This window comes from Oncorhynchus keta, chromosome 1 (assembly GCF_023373465.1).
Source record: "Oncorhynchus keta strain PuntledgeMale-10-30-2019 chromosome 1, Oket_V2, whole genome shotgun sequence".
Taxonomy (NCBI): domain Eukaryota; kingdom Metazoa; phylum Chordata; class Actinopteri; order Salmoniformes; family Salmonidae; genus Oncorhynchus; species Oncorhynchus keta.
Genome location: NC_068421.1, coordinates 50,378,227 through 50,405,581, shown reverse-complemented (window position 1 = coordinate 50,405,581; position 27,355 = coordinate 50,378,227). Strand labels below are relative to the sequence as shown.

General features: G+C 44.0%; 1 protein-coding gene across 3 annotated transcripts in view; it reads left to right on the top strand.

Annotated features, from left to right (window-relative positions):
* The window catches only part of LOC118387410 (lysine-specific demethylase 4B), an 89,095-nt gene extending 73,084 nt beyond the window's left edge, over positions 1–16,011 (top strand). For all 3 annotated transcript variants that reach the window (XM_052526746.1, XM_052526741.1, XM_052526748.1), the window contains exons 18-22: positions 1,608–1,793; positions 2,111–2,281; positions 3,353–3,472; positions 6,414–6,506; positions 14,241–16,011. In XM_052526746.1, the coding sequence (XP_052382706.1) occupies positions 1,608–1,793; positions 2,111–2,281; positions 3,353–3,472; positions 6,414–6,506; positions 14,241–14,702 (1,032 nt within the window). In that variant the 3' untranslated portion in view covers positions 14,703–16,011. The remainder of the gene's footprint in view (positions 1–1,607; positions 1,794–2,110; positions 2,282–3,352; positions 3,473–6,413; positions 6,507–14,240) is intronic.
* The last annotated feature ends 11,344 nt before the right edge of the window (positions 16,012–27,355 follow it).

The following is a 27,355-nucleotide window of genomic DNA, read 5'->3' as shown; positions in this document are numbered from 1 at the left end:
CAGAACTGAAAAAGCCTGTGCGAGCAAGGAGGCCTACAAACCTGTTACACCAGCTCTGTCAGGAGGAATGGGCCAAAATTCACCAAACTTATTGTGAGAAGCTTGTGGAAGGCTACCCGAAACATCTGACCCAAGTTAAACAATTTTAAAGGCAATGCTACCAAATACTAATTGAATGTAATGTAAACTTCTGACCCACTGGGAATGTGATGAAAGAAATAAAAGCTGAAATAAATCATTCTCTCTACTATTATTCTAACATTTCACATTCTTAATAAAATAAAGTCGTGATCCAAACTGAACTAAGACAGGGAATTTTTACTAGGGTTAAATGTCAGGAATTGTGGAAAAACTGAGTTTAAATGTATTTGGCTGTAAACTTCCGACTTCAACTGTATTTCTATGAGGAAATTTGATGCATTGGTTCTACCTCAGCCGGCAAAGACCATAGCAAAAACAGGGGCAAGCTAAACAAACAAACAAATAAATAAATGTTTGTTGACGTCCATAAATCTCCTCCTGTGGTTCGTTCCGTTTGTGAAGCCTGTCTCATGATTCTGCCCAGTGGAATATTAAATCAGGCGACTGCGAGGCCGGTGAAATATCTCCTAGCCGAGGCCCTATCGAGAGCTGTTGTGCATTTCCACCGCTGGCCCACGGGGTCTAAAATGAAGTATTGACATTTTAATAAATATTTTTTATTTTCCATCGATCTCCTGCGGGTCACGGCGGGCTATATGCAATCTGTCAGCGAGAGAGAAGGAGACAGAAGAGGGATGGGGAGGGCAGGCAGGGAGAGGGGTTAAGAAAGTGAGGGGGGAGAGATGGGAGAGAAGAAGAAAGGAATGGAGAGTGTGGAGATGGGATCGGAATAGGTTGAAAGAGTGGGAGGAAGGAAAAAGGCGGATGGTGAGAGAGGGAGGCGAGTTAGAAAACAGGTCTTGAGGGTGAAGGAGAGATGGGAGAAAGACGGAAAGAGATGAGCGACCGATGCGAGGTGGGGGAATGCCACGTACGAGAGGATCAAGGAGACAGAGAGAAGAAAGGATGGACAGGAAAATAACAGATGAAGGATAATATTTAGTTTGAAGAGCCAACTTAAAATGTTGCCTCGTTTAAACTCCTGCTGTGCGCAACAGAGCGCACCACCTTTGTAACTGCATTTGATTGAGTGTTTCTCACCTTTTCATGACATTTACAAATGTCAAAAGTTAAAACAAAAGTTTCACTTGTAAACTTTAGAGTGAAATACTGTTTCGCCGAACTTACGATGAGCATTTATTCATTGTTCACTTGCTTGTACACCATGTTTTGACTAAAACTGTACCCCTGAAATATTGTTTTTGCTCAAACAATATTTGGATGTTTTTGTTTTTTAACGTCTGTGTTACACTGTGTTGCTTCCTTATCAAAGTAAACTCAATCAAAGTTAAGCATTTATTTTCAGCCAAGTCTCTTGCTCTTGTCGATATTGAAACATACTCCTGAAATACTAAATGCTCTGACAATAGTGTAGAAAAGTGTTTATTTTTTTAGACAGACTTTAGACACTGTCAGTACGATGTTTTGACTCTTTAACACGCCTATTCCCTTCTCTGGTGTTGCAGAAGTGTGTGTACTGCCATAAAAACACCAAGCAGATGTGCGGCGCGTGTATCCAGTGTTCCCACGACAGCTGCTCCACCTCCTTTCATGTCACCTGCGCTCACATCGCCGGCGTGCTCATGAAGCCCGCCGATTGGCCCTACGTGGTGTCCGTCACGTGCCACAAGCACAAGAAGACCAATCACAAGGTGCGAGCTGTGTTACGCTGTGTGAAATAGACATTTGCAAAACGAACAGCTTCTACTTCGCTTTATGTTATGAATGTGTCAGGCTAAGTGTTAGCTTCACTGCTACACTATACGTTTTTCAGATTAAATCTCATGTGTCCCGCTTATGGGTTTCCTGCCAACTGAAATGATCATAGAATATGAAGGCTGTGCACTGTCTGTGATCCACTGCTCTAACAACATATAAATAAAATGGCAATAGATAGATTTTAATCATGTACATGATATTTCCCTCCATGTCAAATACTCAAACACCCTCCCTCTCTCTGTCTGTCAAGGCGAGGGCGGGGCCAAGGGGGGAGTTTTCTCTGGGCCAGAAGGTGATTGGTCGGAACAGCGACGGCTGGTTCTACCCCTGCACCATCATCGGCATGGCGTCGCACACCTTCTACGAGGTCAACTATGATGACGGCTCCTACTGCGACAACTTATTCCCAGAGAACATTGTGGTGAGTTCCACTCTACACCGCTCGGTGCCTTAATCAAAGCAAAGTTTAGTTGTCACATGCGCCGAATACAACCTTACCGTGAAATGCTTACTTACAGGCCCTTAACCAATAGTGCAGTTCAAGAAGAGTTAAGAAAATATTTACCAAGTAGACTAAAGTAGAATTAATAATAAAAAGTAACACAATAAGAATAAGAATAACGAGGCTATATACAGGGGGCACCGGTACCGAGTTAGTGTGCAGTGGTACAGACTAGTTGAGGTAATTTGTACATGTAGGGAGGGGTGAGGTAATAAACAGTGAATAGCAGCAGTGTACAAAACAAATGGGGGGGGGTCAATGTAAATAATCTGGTGGCCATTTGATTAGTTGTTCAGCAGTCTTATGGCTTGGGGGTAGAAGTTATTAAGGAGCCTTTTGGTCCTAGACTTGATGCTCTGGTACCGCTTGACGTGCGGTAGCAGAGAAAACAGTCTATGACTTGGGTGACTGTTGTCTCTAACACTTGTATGGGCTTTCCTCTGACACCGCCTATTAAATAGGTCCTGGATGGCAGGGAGCTTGGCCCCAGTGATGTACTGTGCCGTTCGCACTACCCTCTGTAGCGCCTTACGGTCAGATGCCGAGCAGTTGCCATACCAGGCGGTGATGCAACCAGTCAGAATGCTCTCGATGGTGCAACTGTAGAACTTTTTGAGGATGTGGGGACTTTTCAGTCTCCTGAGGGGGAAAAGGTTGCGCTGTGCCCTCTTCACGACTGGCTTGGTGTGTTTAGACCATGATAGTTTGTTGGTGGTGTGGACACCAAGGAGCTTGAAACACTCGACCCGCTCCACTACAGCCCCGTCAATGTTAATCGTTAAGGTTTAAAACAGTGAGGTGACCATTATATGGTGAAGTGTTGACCTAGTCGACGAACATAACAACAGGAGAGAAAATGAGCTCTCAAAGCCGTGTTTCATAGAGCGGCACACCGAATGGATATGTTGGATGCATCAAATCCTAACCTGTTCTTGTCTTGTTCCCTCCACTCATTCCCTCCTCCCCCCCCCAATGTCTCCCCTCTTCCAGAGTCATGACTGTCTTCGTAACGGCCCGCCAGAGATGGGCGAGCTGATGTTGGTCCACACCGCGGAGGGCAAGGCGCTCAACGCCTCCTACGTCAGGGACCACGTCCACAAGCACTACCAGGTGAGTAGCGGTGGCCTCCCATACTCTCCTTTATTCCCTCCCCCTCATCAGCCCACGAGCCCCGTGGCCGGTCACCAACCATTTTTCCCCGGAGAGCGACTATAGTCTTCGGTGCAGTTTTTTGATTCGAGCCCAGCACTAATGTCAAGTTGATTAGTTGGAATCGGGATGTTTGAGCTAGTCTAGTACAGAAGCCTGTACACCCATGTGGATCCGAGGGGTATATGGCTTAAAATCCTATCCCGACCACTTTTGAAGTTTGTAAACATCTGACGTCTTAAAAAGCGTCACTTGAGTCATAAAGTCCACATTAGCATAGCCTAGGGCTAAATGGAGCTACTGTATATTATCGTTCTACCACTAGGATGCGTGGACAGGTCAAGAAGAATATATTTCCCCTCAAACCTGTTGTAAAAACTCTTTTAGTAGGCTTTATGAAAGGCATTTACATTGATTCCCTATCACTGCACGAGGTCGGTTCTACAGCTCAAGCCTCTTTACGACACAACTTACAACCTACAGGACTTTTACTCTCCAGCACGGTATTTATCTGCGTGCGAAAAAGGATGGCCACCCTTGTAGGTTATGGCGGAGGATCTTGATAACAGCGGGCATTGAAACGTAAAAGTCGAGAGATTTAGCATTTGCGGCCGGCACGTGGGGAATTTATTGGTGCGATACGCAGAGTGCTTACAAGGTATAACGCTTAGAGGAGAGGAGGGTGTTCCTGGAATTTGTACCGGAGCAACACAACTCCTCAGAAGACACGTGGTGTGTACACACACACACAGACACACACACACACACACACACACACACACATACACGGCGAGCGAACGAGCCTGTTATATTAATCTCGAAGCAAGTCGGCCTGGTCTTAGCCTTGTTCTAAAATGGTTCAAATACAATTTTTTACTCAGCAATCTACACACAATACCCCATAATGACACTTGGAGACAGGTTTTTCTGGCATTTTTGCAAATGTATACCTTATGTATACCTTAATACCTTATTTACATAAGTATTCAGACCCTTTGCTATGAGACTTGAAATTGAGCTCAGGTGCATCCTGTTTCCATTGAACATCCTTGAGATGTTTCTACAACTTGATTGGAGTCCACCTGTGTTAAATTCAATTGATTGGGCATGATTTGGAAAGGCACACATTTGTCAGTAAAAGGCACATAACAGCCCGCTCGGAGTTTGCCAAAAGGCACCTAAAGATTCTCAGACCATGAGAAACAAGATTCTCTGGTCTGATGAAACCAAGATTGAACTCTTTGGCCTGAAAGCCAAGCGTCACGTCTGTAGGAAACCTGGAACCATCCCTACGGTGAAACATGGTGGTGGCAGCATCATGCTGTGGGGATGTTTTTCAGCGACTGGGAGACTAGTCAGGATCGAGGCATAGATAAATGGAGCAAAGTACAGAGAGATCCTTGATGAAAATCTGCTCAGGACCTCAGACTGGGGTGAAGGTTCACCTTCCGACAAGACAACAACCCTAAGCACACAGCCGTGGCTTCGGGACAAGCCTCTGAATGTCCTTGACTCGCCCAGCCAGAGCCCGGACTTGAACTCAAAAAGATATTTAATCCATTTTAGAATAAGGCTGTAACGTAACAGAATGTGGGAAAAGTCCAGGGGTCTGAATACTTTCCGAATGCAGTCGATGTGAGTTCACGGACATGCCTCTGTCTGCGTATGTGTGTGTGTGTGCGCGCTCTAATCTAGGAGTCTCACTGTGCTTGTATATATGTGTGTTTACACCTGCCTGCATTCTCACTGGTCTATTTTTCTGTTTGGACAGCAGACCAAAATCCTGTTTTTTTCAGATGTTATTTCCAACATAACAAACAACCACAACACTTTCAGAAGAAAAAAAGAAAGAAAAACTTCTCAAAAAGTGTATTCCCTCCCCGTCTTACTGGTGGCGAGATGTCTGTGTGAGCCAGCTCTAAGAAGCTGTTAAAATCAACTCACCAGCTGGTGCCTGTGTCAGGGTGGCGAGCGCGACCTTGTCTAGTAGCCGTCACCACCCCAAAGGGTCTCTCTCTCACTCACTCACTCACTCACTCACTCACTCACTCACTCACTCACTCACTCACTCACTCACTCAGACAACAGAGTTTTCTAAATGCATACCCTGTCCAGCTCATTCCAAAATAGTGGGTAAACGAGCTGATAACCTGCCTACCATTGCTTATGTAATAGAATGGGGAATGGGAAGCGCGCTTCAAATTCCCCACCAGTTGAAATTCTTTAAATAATTGTAGCTATTTTTAATCAACCTCCGTTTGCATTTGTTGAATTTTTGTTACCCGATGATTGGGCTTATAAAAGCACATTTAGTCCAGCAGCAACGAATGAGCTGTTTGAGAAGCTCTAGCTGTTGCTCTCACACTGCCTGACAGATTTCCTACTCATGTGCTGTGCACTTGTGATAAACATAACTACTAATGAAAATACACCCGGGCCAATTTAATTCCACTACATTATGCAAATGGACCTATGGACTGATGAGCATGACCAATCGAAATGTATTTACATCGACTGGTATTTCCGTCGATGAACAGGCTAAAAAAAAACGGTATTTTGCCATCAGACTTTTTTCTTCTCCCGGACAATTGGCCGTTGGCAGTTTTTTATTTGTCGGCTTTCCATTTTTTGGGCGCCCAAAAGCCGGCTATTACCTGCTAATGGAAACCCTGGTGTTTGGGTTTGTTACCTTCAATCACGCAATTCTGGTACTGTATTTTGACTTATCCAACTTGGAGCCAGGGACTCTCCAAAAATCAAAGGGTCTGTTTTTGTAGTTTTTCCAAGTATGACACTCCATCAACTTTCTATTAAAGCTTTTTTTTATTTTCTCTCTCACTCTCTTGTCCTCTCTCTTTCTCTATTTCCATCTCTCTTTTCTCTCGTCTTCTCCACTATTCAGGTGGAGTTCCAGGATGAGTCACAGTTGTTACTGAAGCAAACAGAGATCCATTCGCTGGAGCAGGACCTGCCCAAAAGGGTCTGCGCCCGCCTGGTACGAGATCACCTGGCACCCACCTACTAGGGCTGGGGAGAGGGAAGCAGGGGGATGGACTGGGGAGAGGGAAGCAGGGGGATGGGCTGGGGTGAGGGAAGCAGGTGTGGTTTGGGGGAGAGGATGGCAAGAGTGGGCTGGGCTGGGGAGAGTATGGCAGGAGTGGGAAATTGGTGCGTGCACAATATTATTGCACATTACGTTATGATGCTCAGTTCATTCAGTGCTGAGCCCTTTTATAAAATGTACTTCCCACCGTATGTACAGTGCATCTGGAAAGTATTCAGACCCCTTATTCTGAAATGTATTAAATAGTTTTTCCCCTCATCAATCTACACACAATACCCCATAATTACATATCAAAAACAGGTGTTTAGAATTTAGTGCAAATAAAATAACAAATAAAAACGTATATCTAATTTACATAACTATTCAGATCCTTTACTCAGTACTTTGTTGAAGCACCTTTGGCAGCGATTGCAGCCTCGAGTCTTCTTGGGTATGACGCTGCAAGCTTGACACACCTGTATTTGGGGAGATTCTCCAATTATTCTCTGCAGATCCTCTCAAGCTCTGTCAGGTTGGATGGGGAGCTCCGCTGCAGTTATTTTCAGGTCTCTCCAGAGATGTTCGATTGGGTTCAAGTCCGGGCTCTGGCTGGGCAACTCAAGGGATATTCAGAGACTTGTCCCCAAGCCACTCCTGCGTGGTCTTGGCTGTGTGCTTAAGGTCGTTGTCCTGTTGGAAGGTGAACCTTCGCCCTAGTCTGAGTTCAAGGATCTTTTATCTTACCCTCGATCCTGACTAGTCTCCCAGTCCCTGCCGCTGAAAAACATCCCCACAGCATGATGCTGCCTCCACCATGCTTCACCATAGGGATGTGCCCATGCACTGTCAACTGTGGGACCTTTTATAGACAATGTGTGTGCCTTTCCAAATCATGTCCAATCAATTGAATTTACCACAGGTGGACACCAATGAAGTTGTAGAAATATTTCAAGGATGATCAATGTTAACAGGATGCACCTGATTTCAATTTCGAGTCTTATAGCAAAGGGTCTGAATACTTAAGTACATAAGGTATGTTTAGCATTTTCATAGATTTGCAAAAATGTCTAAAAACCTGTTTTGACTTCGTCGTTATGGGGGCATTGTGTGTAGATTGACGAAGAAAAAAATATATATATAATAAAGCTGTAACGTATCAAAATGTGGAAAAAGTTAAGGGGTATGAATACTTTCCGAATGCACTGTAAATAAACTATGTTCAGATACTTCTGACTTTTTTAAATGGGGGGACTAAATATAAGAAGTGCTTTCATTTCTAAATGTTGAAACAGATATGTATGAAACCCTCAAGTAAAGGGTGACATTCTGTGCAATCGCCTCATATGAATTATTTGATCTCATATCCAAGGTCCTAGGGTACAATGCTCAAATATAAAATGTCAGCTTCACTGTCCAAATGGATAAGGTGGGGAGTTGTACATACTGTGTATATACAAAAGTATGTGGACACCCTTTCAAATGAGTGGATTCGGCTGTTTCAGCCACAAATCAAATCAAATTTATTTATATAGCCCTTCGTACATCAGCTGATATCTCAAAGTGCTGTACATAAACCCAGCCTAAAACCCCAAACAGCAAGCAATGCAGGTGTAGAAGCACGGTGGCTAGGAAAAACTCCCTAGAAAGGCCAAAACCTAGGAAGAAACCTAGAGAGGAACCAGGCTATGTGGGGTGGCCAGTCCTCTTCTGGCTGTGCCGGGTGGAGATTATAACAGAACATGGCCAAGATGTTCAAATGTTCATAAATGACCAGCATGGTCGAATAATAACAAGGCAGAACAGTTGAAACTGGAGCAGCAGCATGGCCAGGTGGACTGGGGACAGCAAGGATCATGTCAGGTAGTCATGGTCAGGTAGTCAGTTGAAACTGGAGCAGCAGCATGGCCAGGTGGACTGGGGACAGCAAGGAGTCATCATGGGCCTGGGGCATGGTCCATCCATCCTGAGACAAGGCTGAGTATAGCCCACAAAGATCTCCGCCACGGCACAGCCCAAGTGTGGGGTGTGTGGGGGGCGCCGCCAACCTAGACAGGATGACCACGACAGTGAATCAACCCACTCAGGTGACGCACCCCCTGCAGGGCCGGCATGAGAGCGCCCCAGTAAGCCAGTGACTCAGCCCCTGTAATAGGGTTAGAGGCAGAGAATCCCAGTGGAAAGAGGGGAACCGTCCAGGCAGAGACAGCAAGGGCGGTTCGTTGCTCCAGAGCCTTTCAGGTCACCCTCCCACTCCTGGGCCAGACTACACCCTTCTGGTCCTCCCTTCTGGGCCAGACTACACTCAATCATGTATGACCCACTGAAGAGATTTATTATTATTATTATGAAGAGATGAGTCTTCAGTAAAGACTTAAAGGTTGAGACCGAGTTTGCTTCTCTGACATGGGTAGGCAGACCGTTCCATAAAAATGGAGCTCTATAGGAGAAAGCCCTGCCTCCAGCTGTTTGCTTCGAAATTCTAGGGACAATTAGGAGGCCTGCGTCTTGTGACCGTAGCGTACGTGTAGGTATGTACGGCTGGACCAAATCAGAGAGATAGGTAGGAGCAAGCCCATGTAATGCTTTGTAGGTTAGCAGTAAAACCTTAAAATCAGCCCTTGCTTTGACAGGAAGCCAGTGTAGAGAGGCTAGCACTGGAGTAATACGATCAAATTTTTTGGTTCGAGTCAGGATTCTAGCAGCCGTATTTAGCACTAACTGAAGTTTATTTAGTGCTTTATCCGGGTAGCCGGAAAGTAGAGCATTGCAGTAGTCTAACCTAGAAGTGACAAAAGCATGGATTAATTTTTCTGCATCATTTTTGGACAGAAAGTTTCTGATTTTTGCAATATTACGTAGATGGAAAAAAGCTGTCCTCGAAATGGTCTTGATATGTTCTTCAAAAGAGAGATCAGGGTCCAGAGTAACGCCGAGGTCGTTCACAGTTTTATTTGAGACGACTGTACAACCATTAAGATTAATTGTCAGATTCAACAGAAGATCTCTTTGTTTCTTGGGACCTAGAACAAGCATCTCTGTTTTGTCCGAGTTTAATAGTAGAAAGTTTGCAGCCATCCACTTCCTTATGTCTGAAACACATGCTTCTAGCGAGGGCAATTTTGGGGCTTCACCATGTTTCATTGAAATGTACAGCTGTGTGTCATCCGCATAGCAGTGAAAGTTAACATTTATGTTTTCGAATAACATCCCCAAGAGGTAAAATGTATAGTGAAAACAATAGTGGTCCTAAAACGGAACCTTGAGGAACACCGAAATTTACAGTTGATTTGTCAGAGGACAAACCATTCACAGAGACAAACTGATATCTTTCCGACAGATAAGATCTGAACCAGGCCAGAACATGTCCGTGTAGACCAATTTGGGTTTCCAATCTCTCCAAAAGAATGTGGTGATCGATGGTATCAAAAGCAGCACTAGGAGCACGAGGACAGATGCAGAGCCTCGGTCCGATGCCATTAAAATGTAATTTACCACCTTCACAAGTGCCGTCTCAGTGCTATGATGGGGTCTAAAACCAGACTGAAGCATTTCGTATACATTGTTTGTCTTCAGGAAAGCAGTGAGTTGCTGCGCAACAGCCTTCTCTAAAATTTTTGAGAGGAATGGAAGATTCGATATAGGCCGATTAGTTTTTTATATTTTCTGGGTCAAGGTTTGGCTTTTTCAAGAGAGGCTTTATTACTGCCACTTTTAGTGAGTTTGGTACACATCCAGTGGATAGAGAGCCATTTATTATGTTCAACATAGGAGGGCCAAGCACAGGAAGCAGCTCTTTCAGTAGTTTAGTTGGAATAGGGTCCAGTATGCAGCTTGAAGGTTTAGAGGCCATGATTATTTTCATCATTGTGTCAAGAGATATAGTACTAAAACACTTGAGCATCTCTCTTGATCCTAGGTCCTGGCAGAGTTGTGCAGACTCAGGACAACTGAGGTTTGGAGGAATACGCAGGTTTAAAGAGGAGTCCGTAATTTGCTTTCTAATAATCATAATCTTTTCCTCAAAGAAGTTCATGAATTTATCACTGCTAAAGTGAAAGTCATCCTCTCTTGGGGAGTGCTGCTTTTTAGTTAGCTTTGCGACAGTATCAAAAAGGAATTTCGGATTGTTCTTATTTTCCTCAATTAAGTTAGAAAAATAGGATGATCGAGCAGCAGTAAGGGCTCTTCGGTACTGCACGGTACCATCTTTCCAAGCTAGACGGAAGACTTCCAGTTTGGTGTGGCGCCATTTCCGTTCCAATTTTCTGGAAGCTTGCTTCAGAGCTCGGGTATTTTCTGTGTACCAGGGAGCTAGTTTCTTATGAGAAATGTTTTTAGTTTTTAGGGGTGCAACTGCATCTAGGGTATTGCGCAAGATTAAATTGAGATCCTCAGTTAGGTGGTTAACTGATTTTTGTCCTCTGGCGTCCTTGGGTAGGCAGAGGGAGTCTGGAAGGGCATCAAGGAATCTTTGTGTTGTCTGTGAATTTATAGCACGAGCTTTGATGGTCCTTGGTTGGGGTCTGAGCAGATTATTTGTTGCAATTGCAAACGTAATAAAATGGTGGTCCGATAGTCCAGGATTATGAGGAAAAACATTAAGATCCACAACATTTATTCCATGGGACAAAACTAGGTCCAGCGTATGACTGTGACAGTGAGTGGGTCCAGAGACATGTTGGACAAAACCCACTGAGTCGATGATGCCTCCGAAAGTCTTTTGGAGTGGGTCTGTGGACTTTTCCATGTGAATATTAAAGTCACCAAAGATTAGAATATTATCTGCTATGACTACAAGGTCCGATAGGAATTCAGGGAACTCAGTGAGAAACGCTGTATATGGCCCAGGAGGCCTGTAAACAGTAGCTATAAAAAGTGATTGAGTAGGCTGCATAGATTTCATGACTAGAAGCTCAAAAGACGAAAACGTCTTTTTTTTTTGTAAATTGAAATTTGATATCGTAAATGTTAGCAACACCTCCGCCTTTGCGGGATGCACGAGGGATATGGTCACTAGTGTAGCCAGGAGGTGAGGCCTCATTTAAAACAGTAAATTCATCAGGCTTAAGCCATGTTTCAGTCAGGCCAATCACATCAAGATTATGATCAGTGATTAGTTCATTGACTATAATTGCCTTTGAAGTAAGGGATCTAACATTAAGTAGCCCTATTTTGAGATGTGAGGTATCATGATCTCTTTCAGTAATGACTGGAATGGAGGTGGTCTTTATCCTAGTGAGATTGCTAAGGCGAACACCGCCATGTTTAGTTTTGCCCAACCTAGGTCAGGCACAGACACGGTCTCAATGGTGATAGCTGAGCTGACTACACTGACTGTGCTAGTGGCAGACTCCACTATGCTGGCAGGCTGGCTAACAGCCTGCTGCCTGGCCTGCACCCTATTTCATTGTGGAGCTAGAGGAGTTAGAGCCCTGTCTATGTTGGTAGATAAGATGAGAGCACCCCTCCAGCTAGGATGGAGTCCGTCACTCCTCAGCAGGCCAGGCTTGGTCCTGTTTGTGGGTGAGTCCCAGAAAGAGGGCCAATTATCTACAAATTCTATCTTTTGGGAGGGGCAGAAAACAGTTTTCAACCAGCGATTGAGTTGTGAGACTCTGCTGTAGAGCTCATCACTCCCCCTAACTGGGAGGGGGCCAGAGACAATTACTCGATGCCGACACATCTTTCTAGCTGATATGCACGCAGAAGCTATGTTGCGCTTGGTGATCTCTGACTGTTTCATCCTAACATCGTTGGTGCCGACGTGGATAACAATATCTCTATACTCTCTACACTCGCCAGTTTTAGCTTTAGCCAGCACCATCTTCAGATTAGCCTTAACGTCGGTAGCCCTGCCCCCTGGTAAACAGTGTATGATCGCTGGATGATTCGTTTTAAGTCTAATACTGCGGGTAATGGAGTCGCCAATGACTACAGTTTTCAATTTGTCAGAGCTAATGGTGGGAAGCTTTGGCGTCTCAGACCCCGTAACGGGAGGAGTAGAGACCAGAGAAGACTCGGCCTCTGACTCCGACCCGCTGCTTAATGGGGAAAACCGGTTGAAAGTTTCTGTCTGCTGAATGAGCGACACCGGTTGAGCTTTCCTACAGCATTTCCTTCCAGAAACCGTGAGAAAGTTGTCCGGCTGCGGCGACTGTGCCAGGGGATTTATACTACTATCTGTACTTACTGGTGGCACAGACGCGGTTTCATCCTTTCCTACACTGAAATTACCCTTGCCTAACGATTGCGTCTGAAGCTGGGCTTGTAGCACAGCTATTCTCGCCGTAAGGCGAGTACAGCGACTACAAATAGTAGGCATCATGTTAATGTTACTACTTAGCTTCGGCTGTTGGAGGTCCTGACGAATCGTGTCCAGATAAAGCGTCCGGAGTGAAAAAGTTGAGGAAAAAATAAATAAATATATGAACGGTAATTAAAAAGTGAAAACCGTAAAGTTGTCAGGTAGCAAAATAGGTTGGCAACAAAACGCACAGCAACTCGAAAAACAAGCCTGCAAGCCACACCAGTTGCTGACACATGTATACAAATCGAGCACACCGCCATGCAATCTCCTTAGGTCAACATTGGCAGTGGAATGGCCTTACTGAAGAGCTCAGTGACTTTCAACATGGCACCATCATAGGATGCCACCTTTCCAACAAGTAAGTTTGTCAGTTTTCTGCCCTAATGGAGCTGCCCTGGTCAACTGTAAGTGATGTTATTGTGAAGTGGAAACGTCTAGGAGCCACAACGGCTCAGCCACAAAGACACACAAGCTCACAGAATGGGACTGCCGGGTGCTGAAGCGTGTAGTGTATAAAATTGTCTGTCCTCGGTTGCAACACTCACTACCGAGTTCCAAACTGCACAAGAACTGTTTGTCGGGAGCTTCATGAAATGGGTTTCCATGGCCGGCTAGCCGCACACAAGCCTAAGATCACCATGCGCAATGTCAAGCGTCAGCTGGAGTGGTGTAAAGCTCGCCACCATTTGACTCTGGAGCAGTGGACACGCGTTCTCTGGAGTGATGTATCACGCTTCACCATCTGGCAGTCCGACAGACTAATTTGGGTTTGGCGGATGCCAGGAGAATGCTACCTGCCCCAATGTATAGTGACAACTGTAAAGTTTGGTGGAGGAGGAATAATGGTCTGGGGCTGTTTTCATGGTTCGGGTTAGGCCCCTTAGTTCCAGTGAAAGGAAATCTTAACGCTACAGTACACAATTACATTGTAGTTCCAACTTTGTGGCAACAGTTTGGGGAAGGCCCTTGCCTATTTCAACATGACAATGCCTCCGTGCACAAAGCGAGGTCCATACAGAAATGGTTTGTCGAGATCGATGTGGAAGAACCTGACTGGCCTGCACAGAGCCCTGACCTCAACCCCATCGAACACCTTTGGGACTAATTGTAACGCCGACTGCAAGCCAGGCCTAATCGCCCAACATCAGTGCCTGACGAAGGTGGTACCAACTCCAAACTAATGCCCATGGTTTTGGAATGAGATGTTTGACGAGCAGGTGTCCACATTGTACTTTACTTGATGGGAAACATACATGCTTACAGTTTGGTTGAAAAGGTTGTAGTGGTTTGTATGGTGTAGGGGCAAAGGTGTATGGAAGAAGGGATTGTGTCTATTTCATGCCACTGTTTTAATCATACTCTGTATCTTACCTCTCCAGGCAATACCAACCCAGGAAGGTATTATGTCAGGAGATGAACCACAGGCAGCCAAGCGGCCTCGCCTCCCCGCTCCTCACCCCCCACCTCAAGCCCTCATGGACTCAACGCAGCAGCACCTCGGACGCCACCCCCCAGCTACAGCCCCAGCACCTCACAGTATTACACCCACTACCCCCAGCCATGTGCCTGCTCCCCCCAACACTGACATCAGTGCCCCTACCCTCACACAGGCTCTGGCAATACCCATCCCCGAGCCCACCCTTAACCCAATGCCCGCTCTCCCTGACCCCTGTCTCGCTGACCATCTCCCAGCCGCCCCCCTGCTGCCCCTGTCCCCAGACATGCCCTCCCAGCACCAGGGCGAAGTCTACACGCCTAGCTCCAGCTACGTATCCTACATGGAGACTCTGCTCAATGCACATTTCCCCCCTCAGGAAAAGGGCCCCGGTCCCCTGTTTTAATGAGACATACCACTCCGCAGTGCTAGCTAGGCTCACAGGAGCTCAGCTAATGCTATGAAATAACTTAATCTATGCTAACGGAAGCTAGCGGTTGACGAAGCTAACGGAGGCTAGCTAATGGACAGTAGCATCCGCTACACAGGAGTTGAAAACAGGGCGGCAGAGGAAGCCCTCCTCGGTTGCATGTCTCTTCATTTGAATTTTCTCACTGTGGTGATGGGCAGCTCCTGGAACTGCAGCGGGAGAGGGAGGCTTCCTCCGCACCTCTGTATCTTTTCCATTGTGCAAGACACAATGTATAGACATGAATAGACTCTCGCGAGCATCAACGCCGTACCTCTCTGCATCCATTTATTTACCCATTTCTCACACTTTTACAGAAAGGAGAAACCCTTCAAATGGGCACGTGACGTCAGCAGTCTACGTGCAATCAGCTTTTTGAGTTGTTCTATAAAACCAGCTACAAGTCTTTTTTTTTAATTTTTTTTAAAACATTTTTTAAAGAAGCCATACCAACCGCTAACAAGGAAACGGAAAATCAAATGGACGGAATATTTGTGTACAGTTTCAATAATGTATTTGAGTTTTTTCTTGCGAGAGGTCCTGGGGGAAAGGGTGGGGGTGTATTACAGGGGGTTTCACAAGTATTTAAATGTCTTAGTCACATATTGATATAAAATATTTGTACAAAGAAAAACATGTTCAATGCAACCATGGTAGTTGCACTTTGCCGTAAACTTGTCTGCAGAACCATTGAATTTTGTGAAGATGTGTCGCAGTAGTTGCGAATGTGACCTTGCGTCGACTAAACCCCAAAATGGTCGTACACAAATGGCCGTATACAAACGGCTCATGTTTTCCAACTCCAGAACTTCTACTTCTGGGCTTGTTTTGTAGCATTCTTCGTCAAATGTTAAATCAATGTTACTATTCAATTTTGTCTGTCTGTATGACTATTCTTTCTATGTTTATTTTGTGAATATATATTAACTAACCTCATGAGTTGACGGAGAAAATGGTTTGATTATCAAATTGTGATCCTTATTTTTTTGAGATTTTAGAACCATAAATTCAATTTCTACTCCGGTGAAGAAATGAGGAATTTTCAAATGGTGTGTTGACTCTTTATATAGGGTGCTGTAAGGTATCCTGGACCAACTGAGGAAGCATGTTTCTCATACCCTTAGTCACATTGTACATAGTGCAAGCCTTGTGTATGTGAATCACATCTGTCAATGTCATACTAGCCATTTCATTTAACTGTTAAAGAGGCTTTATTTCATAGGAATTAAACAATAGTTGCAATGATTACTAGCTGCCGTGGTGTTCCTTTCCTTTCTCATGTTTAGAAACTCGCTCTTATCCCTCTCTCTTCCACCAGCTGTCAGTCCTTGCTCATCTCGCGCACCACTCCCCTTCCCTGCAGGCCGCTACGGTTTGACTTTGCTCTAATGGTGCAATTGAGCACAGTGGAGGTATAACTACAGCTATTACTTGCCCCCCCCTGTCCTCCTCTGGCAACAACACAAACTGAATCCCAAAGAGGAGGCTAATGTTTAAAGGAGGGGAAAAGTGTTCCAGAGGCCATTGAGGTCACTATTGATTTTTACTGCCCATAGGTGTAGTTCTAATGAGAAGCGGGACAGTGACTGTTCCTCACCTCATCTGCCAATTGTGGCTTTCTGTCTGATTCTCTACCCTTCTCCGAAACTGTGCACTCGTACATTTCCCCTCTCATCGATTATAAAAGGAATGGACTGGTGTAAGGGATATGGTGGGAACTCCCTCCAGCCATGCTTGCACCAATCCGATAGCTTTAAATGCATGGGGGGGGGGTGCACACTTCTGGAAAAAGGGTAGAGAATCAGAAGGCAATCGGTCTCAACATCTCTAAAATGCCTTCTTCTAGAGTTCCACCACAAAAGGCAGCTGTTGCTGCGTTTACACAGCTAGCCCAATTCTGATATTTCCTTCACACACATTTTGACCAATCAGATCAGCTCTGAAAAAGGATCTGATGTTAAAAGCTCCGGTGTGATTGGTTAATATCAGAATTTGGCTGCCTGTGTAAATGCAGTCTATGGCTCTTACGCTGTGAGGTCACAGATATTCCCCCAAAAATTTAGAGGTAGCAATGTAGATGGTTTGCTCTAGCCCTATGTATTATTCAATACAGTTGAGTACATTTCAAGTACTCTGAAATGTTGCCCCTGTTCAAGGATGGCAACCACAATCACCAGAATATGGTCAAAGGCAGAGGACAGAACACTGTATGAATAGGATCTAGTAAACAGATATGCAGTGTCTTCAGACAGAATTCATACCCCTTGATTTAGTCCACATTTTGTTACAGCCTGAATTCGAAATGAAATTTTCACCCATCTACACATAATGACAGTGAAAACATGTTTTTCTACATTTTGTTTTGGAAAATTAATTGAAAATGAAATGCATAAATGTCTAATTTACATAAGTATTCACGTCCCTGAGTCAACACTTTGTTGACAGCTGTGAGTGTTTCTGGGTAAGTCTCTAAGAGCTTCCCACACCTGGATTGTGCAACATTTGCCCATTATTATTTTCTAAATTCCTCAAGCTCTGTCAAATGGGTTGTTAATCATTGCTAGACAACCATTTTCAGGTCTTGCCATAGATGTTCAAGTAGATTTAAGTCAAAACTGTAACTCAGCCACTCAGGAACGCAACACGTTGTGGTCAGGACAAAAAGTTAGCTGCTTTGCCACATTTTTTGCAGCATTACTTAAGTCTTGTTACAAACAGGATGCACATTTTGGAATATTTTTTATTCCGTACAGGCTTTTTTATTTTCACTCTGTCAATAATGATGAATGAACTAAAATAGTACTGCAAAACATGTGGCGACGCAACTAACTTTTTGTCCTGAAATACAAAGTGTTATGTTTTGGACAAATACAAATATAGTACCACTCTCCATATTTTAAAGCATAGTGGTGGCTGCACCATGTTATGGATATGCTTGTAATTGTTAAGGACACAGGAGTTTTTCAGGATAAATAATACACGAAATGGGGCTAAACACATGCTAAATCCAAGAGGAAAACCTGGTTTGGTCTGCTTTCCACCAGACACTGGGAGATGAATGTCTTTCAGTTGGACAATAAACTAAAATAAAGGGCCACATCTACACTGGGGTTGCTTACCAAGAAGACAGTGAATGTTCCTGAGTGGCCGATTTACAGTTTCGACTTAAATCTACTTGACCATTTATTTAACCTTTTATTTTACTAGGTAAGTTGACTGACAACACAATCTCATTTACAGCAAATACCAGGTGAATATTTACAGTAGGGGGGGGGGGGGTGAATGAGCCAATTGAGAGCTGGGGGTGATTAAGTGGCCATGATGGTATGAGGGCCAGATTGGGAATTTAGCCAGGACACTGGGGTTAACACCCCTACTCTTACGATAAATGCCATGAGACCTTCAGTGACCGCAGAGAGTCATTACACCCGTTTAACATCCCATCCGAAAGACGGCACCCTACACAGGGCAAATGTGCCCAATCACTGCCCTGGGGCATTGGGATATATAGTTCATTTTCAATAAATGTATTTTTTTTAACTTCGTCATTATAGGGTACTGTGTGTAGATGGGTGAGAGTTGTTTTTGATTTAATCATTTTTAATTCGGCCTGTAACACAACAAAATCTGGAATAAGTCCAGGGGTATCAATACTTTCTGACGGCACTTTGTATTTTATATGACATGATGAAACATGAGTTGTGAATTATGGGATCCCCTTTCTTCTTACTACAGAAATATTGATTATGTGCTTGCACTGTGACAAATGACCATGTTTAGAAAACCATTTGGAGATGTGTGAGCGAGAGTCCCCTAGGCCCTGGCATATCTTTACTGAGTACAGATGAAAATGATTCATCTTGACTTGCTTCAAATTTGCCTTTTCATATTTTGATGCTCTCTTCAGCAGTGACATTTGTACTGAGTGGATTCAAATATTTAGGCTGGTTTCAAACAGCAACCATTTTGTCATTATACGAAGGATGAACCCAGCACCGCAACACGTGGCACGTTTGAGAATGTAGTCGATGTCAAACGCAACTGAACGCTATATTAACATCTGCTCATATCATTCACTTCAGTTTCACTAAAGGGATGAAGGAAACCAGTACTGCTTGTCCCTTTCAGCCCACACTCATTTACCCCCACGAAGGTTCATATAAATAAATAAAACCTGTCCTCCTGTAATTACAGAGCTGGTACATCCCCACCGCAAAGCAGGACTGAGAGCGCCACTTTAGAATTTTAATAGCTGTGCCATTACAGAGGGCGACTCAGCTTTGGCATCGACGTGTGTGTGTGTGTGTGTGTGTGTGTGTGTGTGTGTGTGTGTGTGTGTGTGTGTGTGTGCATCTGGAGGATTTGTCACCGTGAGTCCCCCCGAGTCCCATCGTGTTCTGCCCACCCTCTACAACCCCCCTCCCCAGTATACCAGCTATAATTAGAAATCCTGCCTCACATCAAACAGCTAAAACCACCCTCACACCCCTCACCCGTCCCACACCGAGAGAGGGGGTCACTCTGTGGAGACCTCATCCCCCTCGGTACGTCAGCCGGCTTTTCATCTGGCGACTTCAAAACAAGTTTCTTTCTGTGCAATGCCAGACGAGCAGGGCCACACGAGGAGAAGGAACCTTCCAGCTAGACAACGACTTCAAAAGATTAGGGGTTCAACAAATCCTCTCACTTCGCAGGGCGAGATGTGGCAGAGAGGGAGTGGGGGGGGGGGGCAGCAGTCACTGCACTAGCATTTCTTTCTGGTTTCTGGTCCCGATAAAATGTGCTCTTCCTGTTCACTTCCATTCGGGCTTTAACAACATGACCAGAATGGGAATGTGGCACATACCAACAGTTTCTGATTTTAGCTGTGACATGGTTAGCACAGAGACAGACGGGGCGAGGGACACAGCAGATGTCACAATAGCTAGACGAGACAACGTCCATAACACCCCTCATTTATATACCCCCTAAAGTGTGTACGTGGTAGGTGATAAGCTACCCCCTCTTAAGGATTAAGAGGTAGATTTGGTAACGTTCATATTCCCCCACCTATACACACACACACACACACATATACTGTGTACAGTATACGGTTGTCAAGTTACTACTATGTATCACTTTGATAAACAAGTCTCCCTCTCTCCACAGTCCACACACAGGGCGGCATGGAACCGTGATTTAGGGGAAACTGCATACATTTGGAACCAACAGCTCCTCGCATCTGCACAGTTGGGTGATATTGTGACCAAACACAAAGTACAGACAGGAAGCAGGGCTGGTTCTAAGATCATAGCATGTTCTATAAAAATAAAAAGATTTAAAAAACGTCGCTGTATGTGAGCCACATCTTAGGGGCCTGCCGTAAGCAGACTTGTACAACACAGATGCTGAGACTAGCCTTCACAAACCCACAGCAGTCTCTTGTCGTGGAAACACCAAGTTGTTCACGCATCAGGGCCTACATTTCCAAACAAATGACGTACAAAGACCAGCACTTTTGTTTGCATTAGCGTTAAGGGGAAAAGATTCACAATCAATCTCTCGTTATTTAAGCAAACACCATGATTCTTCAACAGTTATTACCAATTGTAAATAAAAAATCCAAGGGACTTAATAACCGTTCAATATTGAGTCTAAATATACGGCTGTAGGGGCCCAGCCCACTAATGGACTCTTATCAACCGAATGCAAGAATTCATTTGTGTTGTCTTAGGAATGCTGCATTATCTTAGATTTTTGTTGATTCTTCAAAGTAGCCACCCTTTGCCTTGATGACAGCTTTGCACACTCTTGGCATCCTCTCAACCAGTTTCATGAGGAATGCTTTTCTAACAGTATTGAAGGAGTTCCCATATATGCTGAGCACTTGTTGGCTGCTTTTCCTTCACTCTGCTGTCCAACTCATCCCAAACCAATTGGGTTGAGATCAGGTGATTGTGGAGGCCAGGTCATCTGATGCAGCACCATCAGTCTTCTTCTTGGTCAAATAGCCCTTACACAGCCGGGAGGTGTGTTTTGGGTCATTGTCCTGTTGAAAAACAAATGATATTCCCACTAAGTGCAAACCATATGGGATGGCGTATTGCTGCAGAATTCTGTGGTAGCTATGCTGGTTAAGTGTGCCTTGTAATTCCAAATAAATCACTGACAGTGTCACAAGCAAAGCAACCCCACACACTTCCTCTTCCATGCTTCAAGGTGGGAACTACACATGCGGAGACCATCCGTTCACCTACTCTGAGTCTCACATAGACGTGGTGTTTGGAACAAAAAATATATTATTCCACCTGTCTAATGTCCATTGCTCGTGTTTCTTGGCCCAATCAAGTCTCTTATTTTTATTGGTGTCCTTTAGTAGTGGTTACTTTGCAGCAATTCGAACATGAAGGCCTGATTCACGCAGTCTCCTCTGAACAGTTGATGTTGAGATGTGTCTGTTACTTGAACTCTGTAAAGCATTTATTTGGGCTGAAATCGGAGCTGCAGCTAACTCTAATGAATGTCTCCTCTGCAGCAGAGGTAACTCTGGGTCTTCCTTTTTTTTGTGGTCCTCATGAGAGCCTGTTTCATCATATTGCTTGATGGTTTTTGCAACTGCAGTTGAAGAAACATTCAAAGTTCTTGACATTTTCCTTATTGACTGACCTTCATGTCTTAAAGTGATGATGGACTGTCGTTACTCTTTGCTTATTTGAGCTGTTCTTGCCATAATATGTACTTGGTCTTGTACCAAATAGGAGTATATTCTGTATAACACCCCTACCTTGTCACAACACAACTGATTGGCTCAAACGCATTAAGAAGGAAATAAATTCCACAAATGAACTTTTCACAAGGCACACCTGGCAAAGCTGGCCTCCCAGGTGGCGCAGTGGTTAAGGGCGCTGTACTGCAGCGCCAGCTGTGCCATCAGAGTCCCTGGGTTCGCGCCCAGGCTCTGTCGTAACCGGCCGCGACCGGGAGGTCCGTGGGGCGACGCCTAGCGTCATCCGGTTTAGGGAGGGCTTGGTCAGTAGGGATGTCCTTGTCTCATCGCGCACCAGCGACTCCTGTGGCGGGCCGGGCGCAGTGCGTGCTAACCAAGGTTGCCAGGTGCACAGTGTACCTCCGACACATTGGTGCGGCTGGCTTCGGGTTGGATGCGTGCTGTGTTAAGAAGCAGTACGGCTGGTTGGGTTGTGTATCGGAGGACGCATGACTTTCAACCTTCGTCTCTCCCGAGCCTGTACGGGAGTTGTAGCGATGAGACAAGATAGTAGCTACTACAACAATTGGATACCACGAAATTGGGGAGAAAAAGGGGTAAAAAAATATATTTAAAAAAGAGTGTGCAAAGCTGTCATCAAGGCAAATGGTGGCTACTTTGAAGAATCTCAAATATAACATACAGTGGGGCAAAAAAAGTATTTAGTCAGCCACCAATTGTGCAAGTTCTCCCACTTAAAAAGATGAGAGAGGCCTGTAATTTTCATCATAGGTACACTTCAGACAGACAAAATGGGGGAAGAAAATACAGAAAATCACATTGTAGGATTTGTAATTAATTTATTTGCAAATTATGGTGGAAAATAAGTATTTGCTCAATAACAAAAGTTTATCTCAATAATCTCAATGAAGGAGTGGCTTCGTACCCTTTCTTGGCACTGACAGAGGTCAAACGTTTTCTATAAGTCTTCACAAGGTTTTCACACTGTTGCTGGTATTTTGGCCCATTCCTCCATGCAGATCTCCTCTAGAGCAGTGATGTTTGGGGGCTGTTGCTGGGCAACACGGACTTTCAACTCCCTCCAAAGATTTTCTATGGGGTTGAGATCTGGAGACTGGCTAGGCCACTCCAGGACCTTGAAATGCTTCTTACGAAGCCACCCCTTCATTGCCCGGGCGGTGTGTTTGGTATCATTGTCATGCTGAAAGACCCAGCCACGTTTCATCTTCAATGCCCTTGCTGATGGAAGGAGGTTTTCACTCAAAATCTCACGATACATGGCCCCATCCATTCTTTCCTTTACACGGATCAGTCGTCCTGGTCCCTTTGCAGAAAAACAGCCCCAAAGCATGATGTTTCCACCCCCGTGCTTCACAGTAGGTATGGGGTTCTTTGGATGCAACTCAGCATTCTTTGTCCTCCAAACACGACGAGTTGAGTTTTTAACAAAAAGTTATATTTTGGTTTCATCTGACCATATGACATTCTCCCTATCTTCTTCTGGATCATCCAAATGCTCTCTAGCAAACTTCAGACGGACCTGGACATGTACTGGCTTAAGCAGGGGGACACGTCTGGCACTGCAGGATTTGAGTCCCTGGCGGCGTAGTGTGTTACTGATGGTAGGCTTTGTTACTTTGGACCCAGCTCTCTGCAGGTCATTCACTAGGTCCCCCCGTGTGGTTCTGGGATTTTTGCTCACCGTTCTTGTGATCATTTTGACCCCACGGGGTGAGATCTTGCGTGGAGCCCCAGATCGAGGGAGATTATCAGTGGTCTTGTATGTCTTCCATTTCCTAATAATTGCTCCCACAGTTGATTTCTTCAAACGATGCTGCTTAACGATTGCAGATTCAGTCTTCCCAGCCTGGTGCAGGTCTACAATTTTGTTTCTGGTGTCCTTTGACAGCTCTTTGGTCTTGGCCATAGTGGAGTTTGGAGTGTGACTGTTTGAGGTTGTGGACAGGTGTCTTTTATACTGATAACAAGTTCAAACAGTGGAGGACAGAGGAGCCTCTTAAAGAAGAAGTTACAGGTCTGTGAGAGCCAGAAATCTTGCTTGTTTGTAGGTGACCAAATACTTATTTTCCACCATAATTTGCAAATAAATTCATTAAAAATCCTACAATGTGATTTTCTGGATTTTCCTTTCTAATTGTGCCTGTCATAGTTGAAGTGTACCTATGATGAAAATTACAGGCCTCTCTCATCTTTTTAAGTGGGAGAACTCGCACAATTGTTGGCAACAAAAGGCCTACACTCAGTGGCACCAATGAAACTTAACAACAACAAAAAAAACACAATTTATACTCCTAGCAATAGCACTTCTTAAGCCTCCCCGTTGCAGACGTGTTGGCTTGTCCTGAAAGGTCTACATTATCCATCACAATCCAATGATGTGTCTGAAAATACAAGTGGTGCAGGTATTCTCAGTCAGTCTTACTTTGGGAAACATATATGACAATAGGCACATCAAATAACGGCAACCAACTAATTTGACTGTCAACTCAATAGATAAAACAAAGGACTCAATGAAGCTGTAACTCCGTTTTTAGTTCATTTGTTCCCATGTTGGCAAAGTGATAGGCCTACTTTGCCTTGCATGGCACATATGAGCATATGAGATGGTTTTCAGACATAGCTATAAAGCAAAGTGTAGGGCGCTATCTCTGGAAACAGTTGGCTTTTCCAAAACTACACGCATTAGGTCAATAAGTATTTGTAAAGGGGCAGTGCAGTCAAAAACGTGATTTTCCCTATACTTCCTAGTGCTGAGCGATTAGTGCTTTTTGAGGTCGGTCGATTTCAGTTTGATTATTTAAAAAAATGATCGTTTTTGATTTCAATTTCGATTATGCATTATGTGGGTTGAAACGATGTAACAACAACGAATAAATGTCCCATGATGATTGTGACTGCCCATTACTGCTTATTACTTTTTAACCATCATTTAGTCACATGACTTTTACTTTAATCAAATACTTCAGTTGTTTTGTATATAACATCTGTTTTATTTGATGAAGAAGTTATCTCATCTCTATAGAGCTGCTACCTTTTCTGTCTGACAAAATCACTATTTTAGTAAGGCATACTTTTATGACTCCTGCATACCAACTACATGTCACAGATGGTGTATTTTCATGTAGAGATACTTTGGGAAGCAACTGCTCTCTCTATCCCCTCACAATCGCACATTCTTTGGACTCTTCCATAGTAGGCACAAAAGAAACACACATTGTAGTCATTGTAGTTAATTACTGCGTTTTCTGCTCTAAACTATGTGGACTATTGGCCTGTTGGAAACTACATATCCCTACCACATCACACACTTTGGGTTTGATCTGATTGGTCTCTAGAGAAACGGCGCAATGTGCGCATAGAGCTCACATAAAAAAAACTGACCGAAATGGAAAATTGAACCAATGTCAGTCAAAAATAACCGACATTTCAGTTAATCACTAGGCATTAATATTTCCACACTATGCGGTTAGAATAATACTGTGACATTTTCAAAATAATGATAATACCCTTTTAATGTGGTCTGAAAGACCACCTGAAATGTCAGCTAGTTTTGTATGGGTGGAGATTTGGCCTGCCTGGTGACATCGCCAGGTGGCAAATTAGACAATAGACCAACAAGAAAGTAAGTTCCAAACCTCTCTGCTATTAACAGCTTGTTGTCAGCTTTCCCCTCCCCACTCAGACCTAACAAAATTGTTGCTTCAGAAATGTTTTTGTATTTTTGTTTATTTTTGACCATTGTAATTTAAAACAATCACAGTAGCTAGATTTCCATCCAATTGGCAAGATTTTCATGTGAATATTCAAAAATCTGAAAAACAACGTGCACATTTTCCCCCAAGAAATTAGTTTTAATGTTCTGTTAACAAACTATAGTTTGCATGACACAAGTACATTTTCCAACAATTGATTATAGACAGATTATTTCACATATAATTCACTGTATCACAATTCCAGTTGGTCAGAAGTTTACATACACTAAGTTGACTCTGCCTTTAAACAGCTTGGAAAACGCCAGAAAATGATGTCATGGCTTTAGAAGCTTCTGATAGGCTAATTGACATCATTTGAGTCAATTGGAGGTGTGCCTGTGGATGTATTTCAAGGCCTACCATCAAACTCAGTGCCTCTTTTCTTGACATCATGGGAAAATCAAAAGAAATCAACCAAGACATAAAAAAAAAATTGTAGACCTCCGTCTGGTTCATCCTTGGGAGCAATTTCAAAACGCCTCAAGGTACCACGTTCATCTGTACAAACAATAGTAGGCAAGTATAACCACCATGGGACCACGCAGCATTCATACCGCTCAGGAAGGAGACTCGTTCTGTCTCCTAGAGATGAACTTACTTTGGTGCGAAAAGTGCAAAGGAATCCCAGAACAACAGCAAAGGACCTTGTGAAGATGCTGGAGGAAACAGGTACAACATTATCTATATCCACATTAAAACGAGTCCTATATCGACTCAGCAAGGAAGAAGCCACTGCTCCAAAACCGCCATAAAAAAGCCAGACAACGATTTGCAACTGCACATGGGGACAAAGATCGTACTTTTTGGAGAAATGTCTTCTGGTCTGATGAAACAAAAATAGAACTGTTTGGCCATAATGACCATCACAATTTTTTTTGAGGAAAAAGGGGGATGCTTGCAAGCAGAAGAACACCATCCCAACCGTGAAGCACGAGGGTGGCAGCATCATGTGGGGGTGCTTTGCTGCAGGAGGGACTGGAGCACTTCACAAAATATCTGGCATCATGAGGGAGGAAAATTATGTGGATATATTGAAGCAACATCTCAAGTCATTGGTCAGGATGTTAAAGCTTGGTCGCAAATGGGTCTTCCAAATGAACAATGACCCCAAGCATCTAACAATGACCCCAACCCTCTAGCATACTTCCAAATATGCTGAAAATGACTTAAGGACAACAAAGTCAAGGTATTGGAGTGGCCATCACAAAGCCCTGACTTCAATCCTATAGAACATTTGTGGGCAGAACTGAAAAAGCGTGTGTGAGTGAGGCCTACAAGTCTGACTTACTGCAAATTGATAAATTATATGACTAAACTCAACAAAAAGAATAATAAACTGTATTATGAAGCCAAGATCAATGATATGAATTATGGAAAAAGATATTTGGCGTAAGCAGGAAATGCCAACAACGATCATTGAGCCATCGTTCTCATGCACAAAAAAAATTAATAATAACAGAAAACCATTGCAAGTTTGAATTTTGTAAAGGTAGTGTGGGAGAGGTGTGAAAATTACTGTTATCAATCAATAATGACAGACCTCCTGGCATTGACAACTTAGATGGAAAGGTACTGAGGATGGTAGCTGACTCTATAGCCACTCCTATCTGTCCTATCTTTAATCTGAGCGCAGAGGAAAGTCTCAGGCCTGGATGGAAGCCAAAGTAATTCCACTACCCAAGAATGGTAATGTGGCCTTTACTGGTTCTAACAGCAGACCTATCAGCTTGCTGCCAGCTCTTAGCAAACCTTTTTCATGTTTTTTTTTGTTTGAACAAATACAATGCTATTTCTCTGTAAACAAATTAGTAACAGACTTTCAGCATGCTCACGGAGAAGGGCACTCAACATGTACCGCACTGACACAAATGACTGATGATTAGTTTAAAGAAATAAGAAGATTGTGGGAGCTGTACTGTTAGATTTCAGTGCAGCCTTTGATATTTTCTCTGATTCTCTGGTTTGATGAAACCAAGATTGAACTATTTGGCCTGAAAGCATCACGTCTGGAGGAAACCTGGCACCATCCCTTCAGGGAAGTATAGTGGTGGCAGCTTCATGCTGTGGGGGGGGGGGTTTCAGCGGCAGGTACTGGGAGACTAGTCAGGATT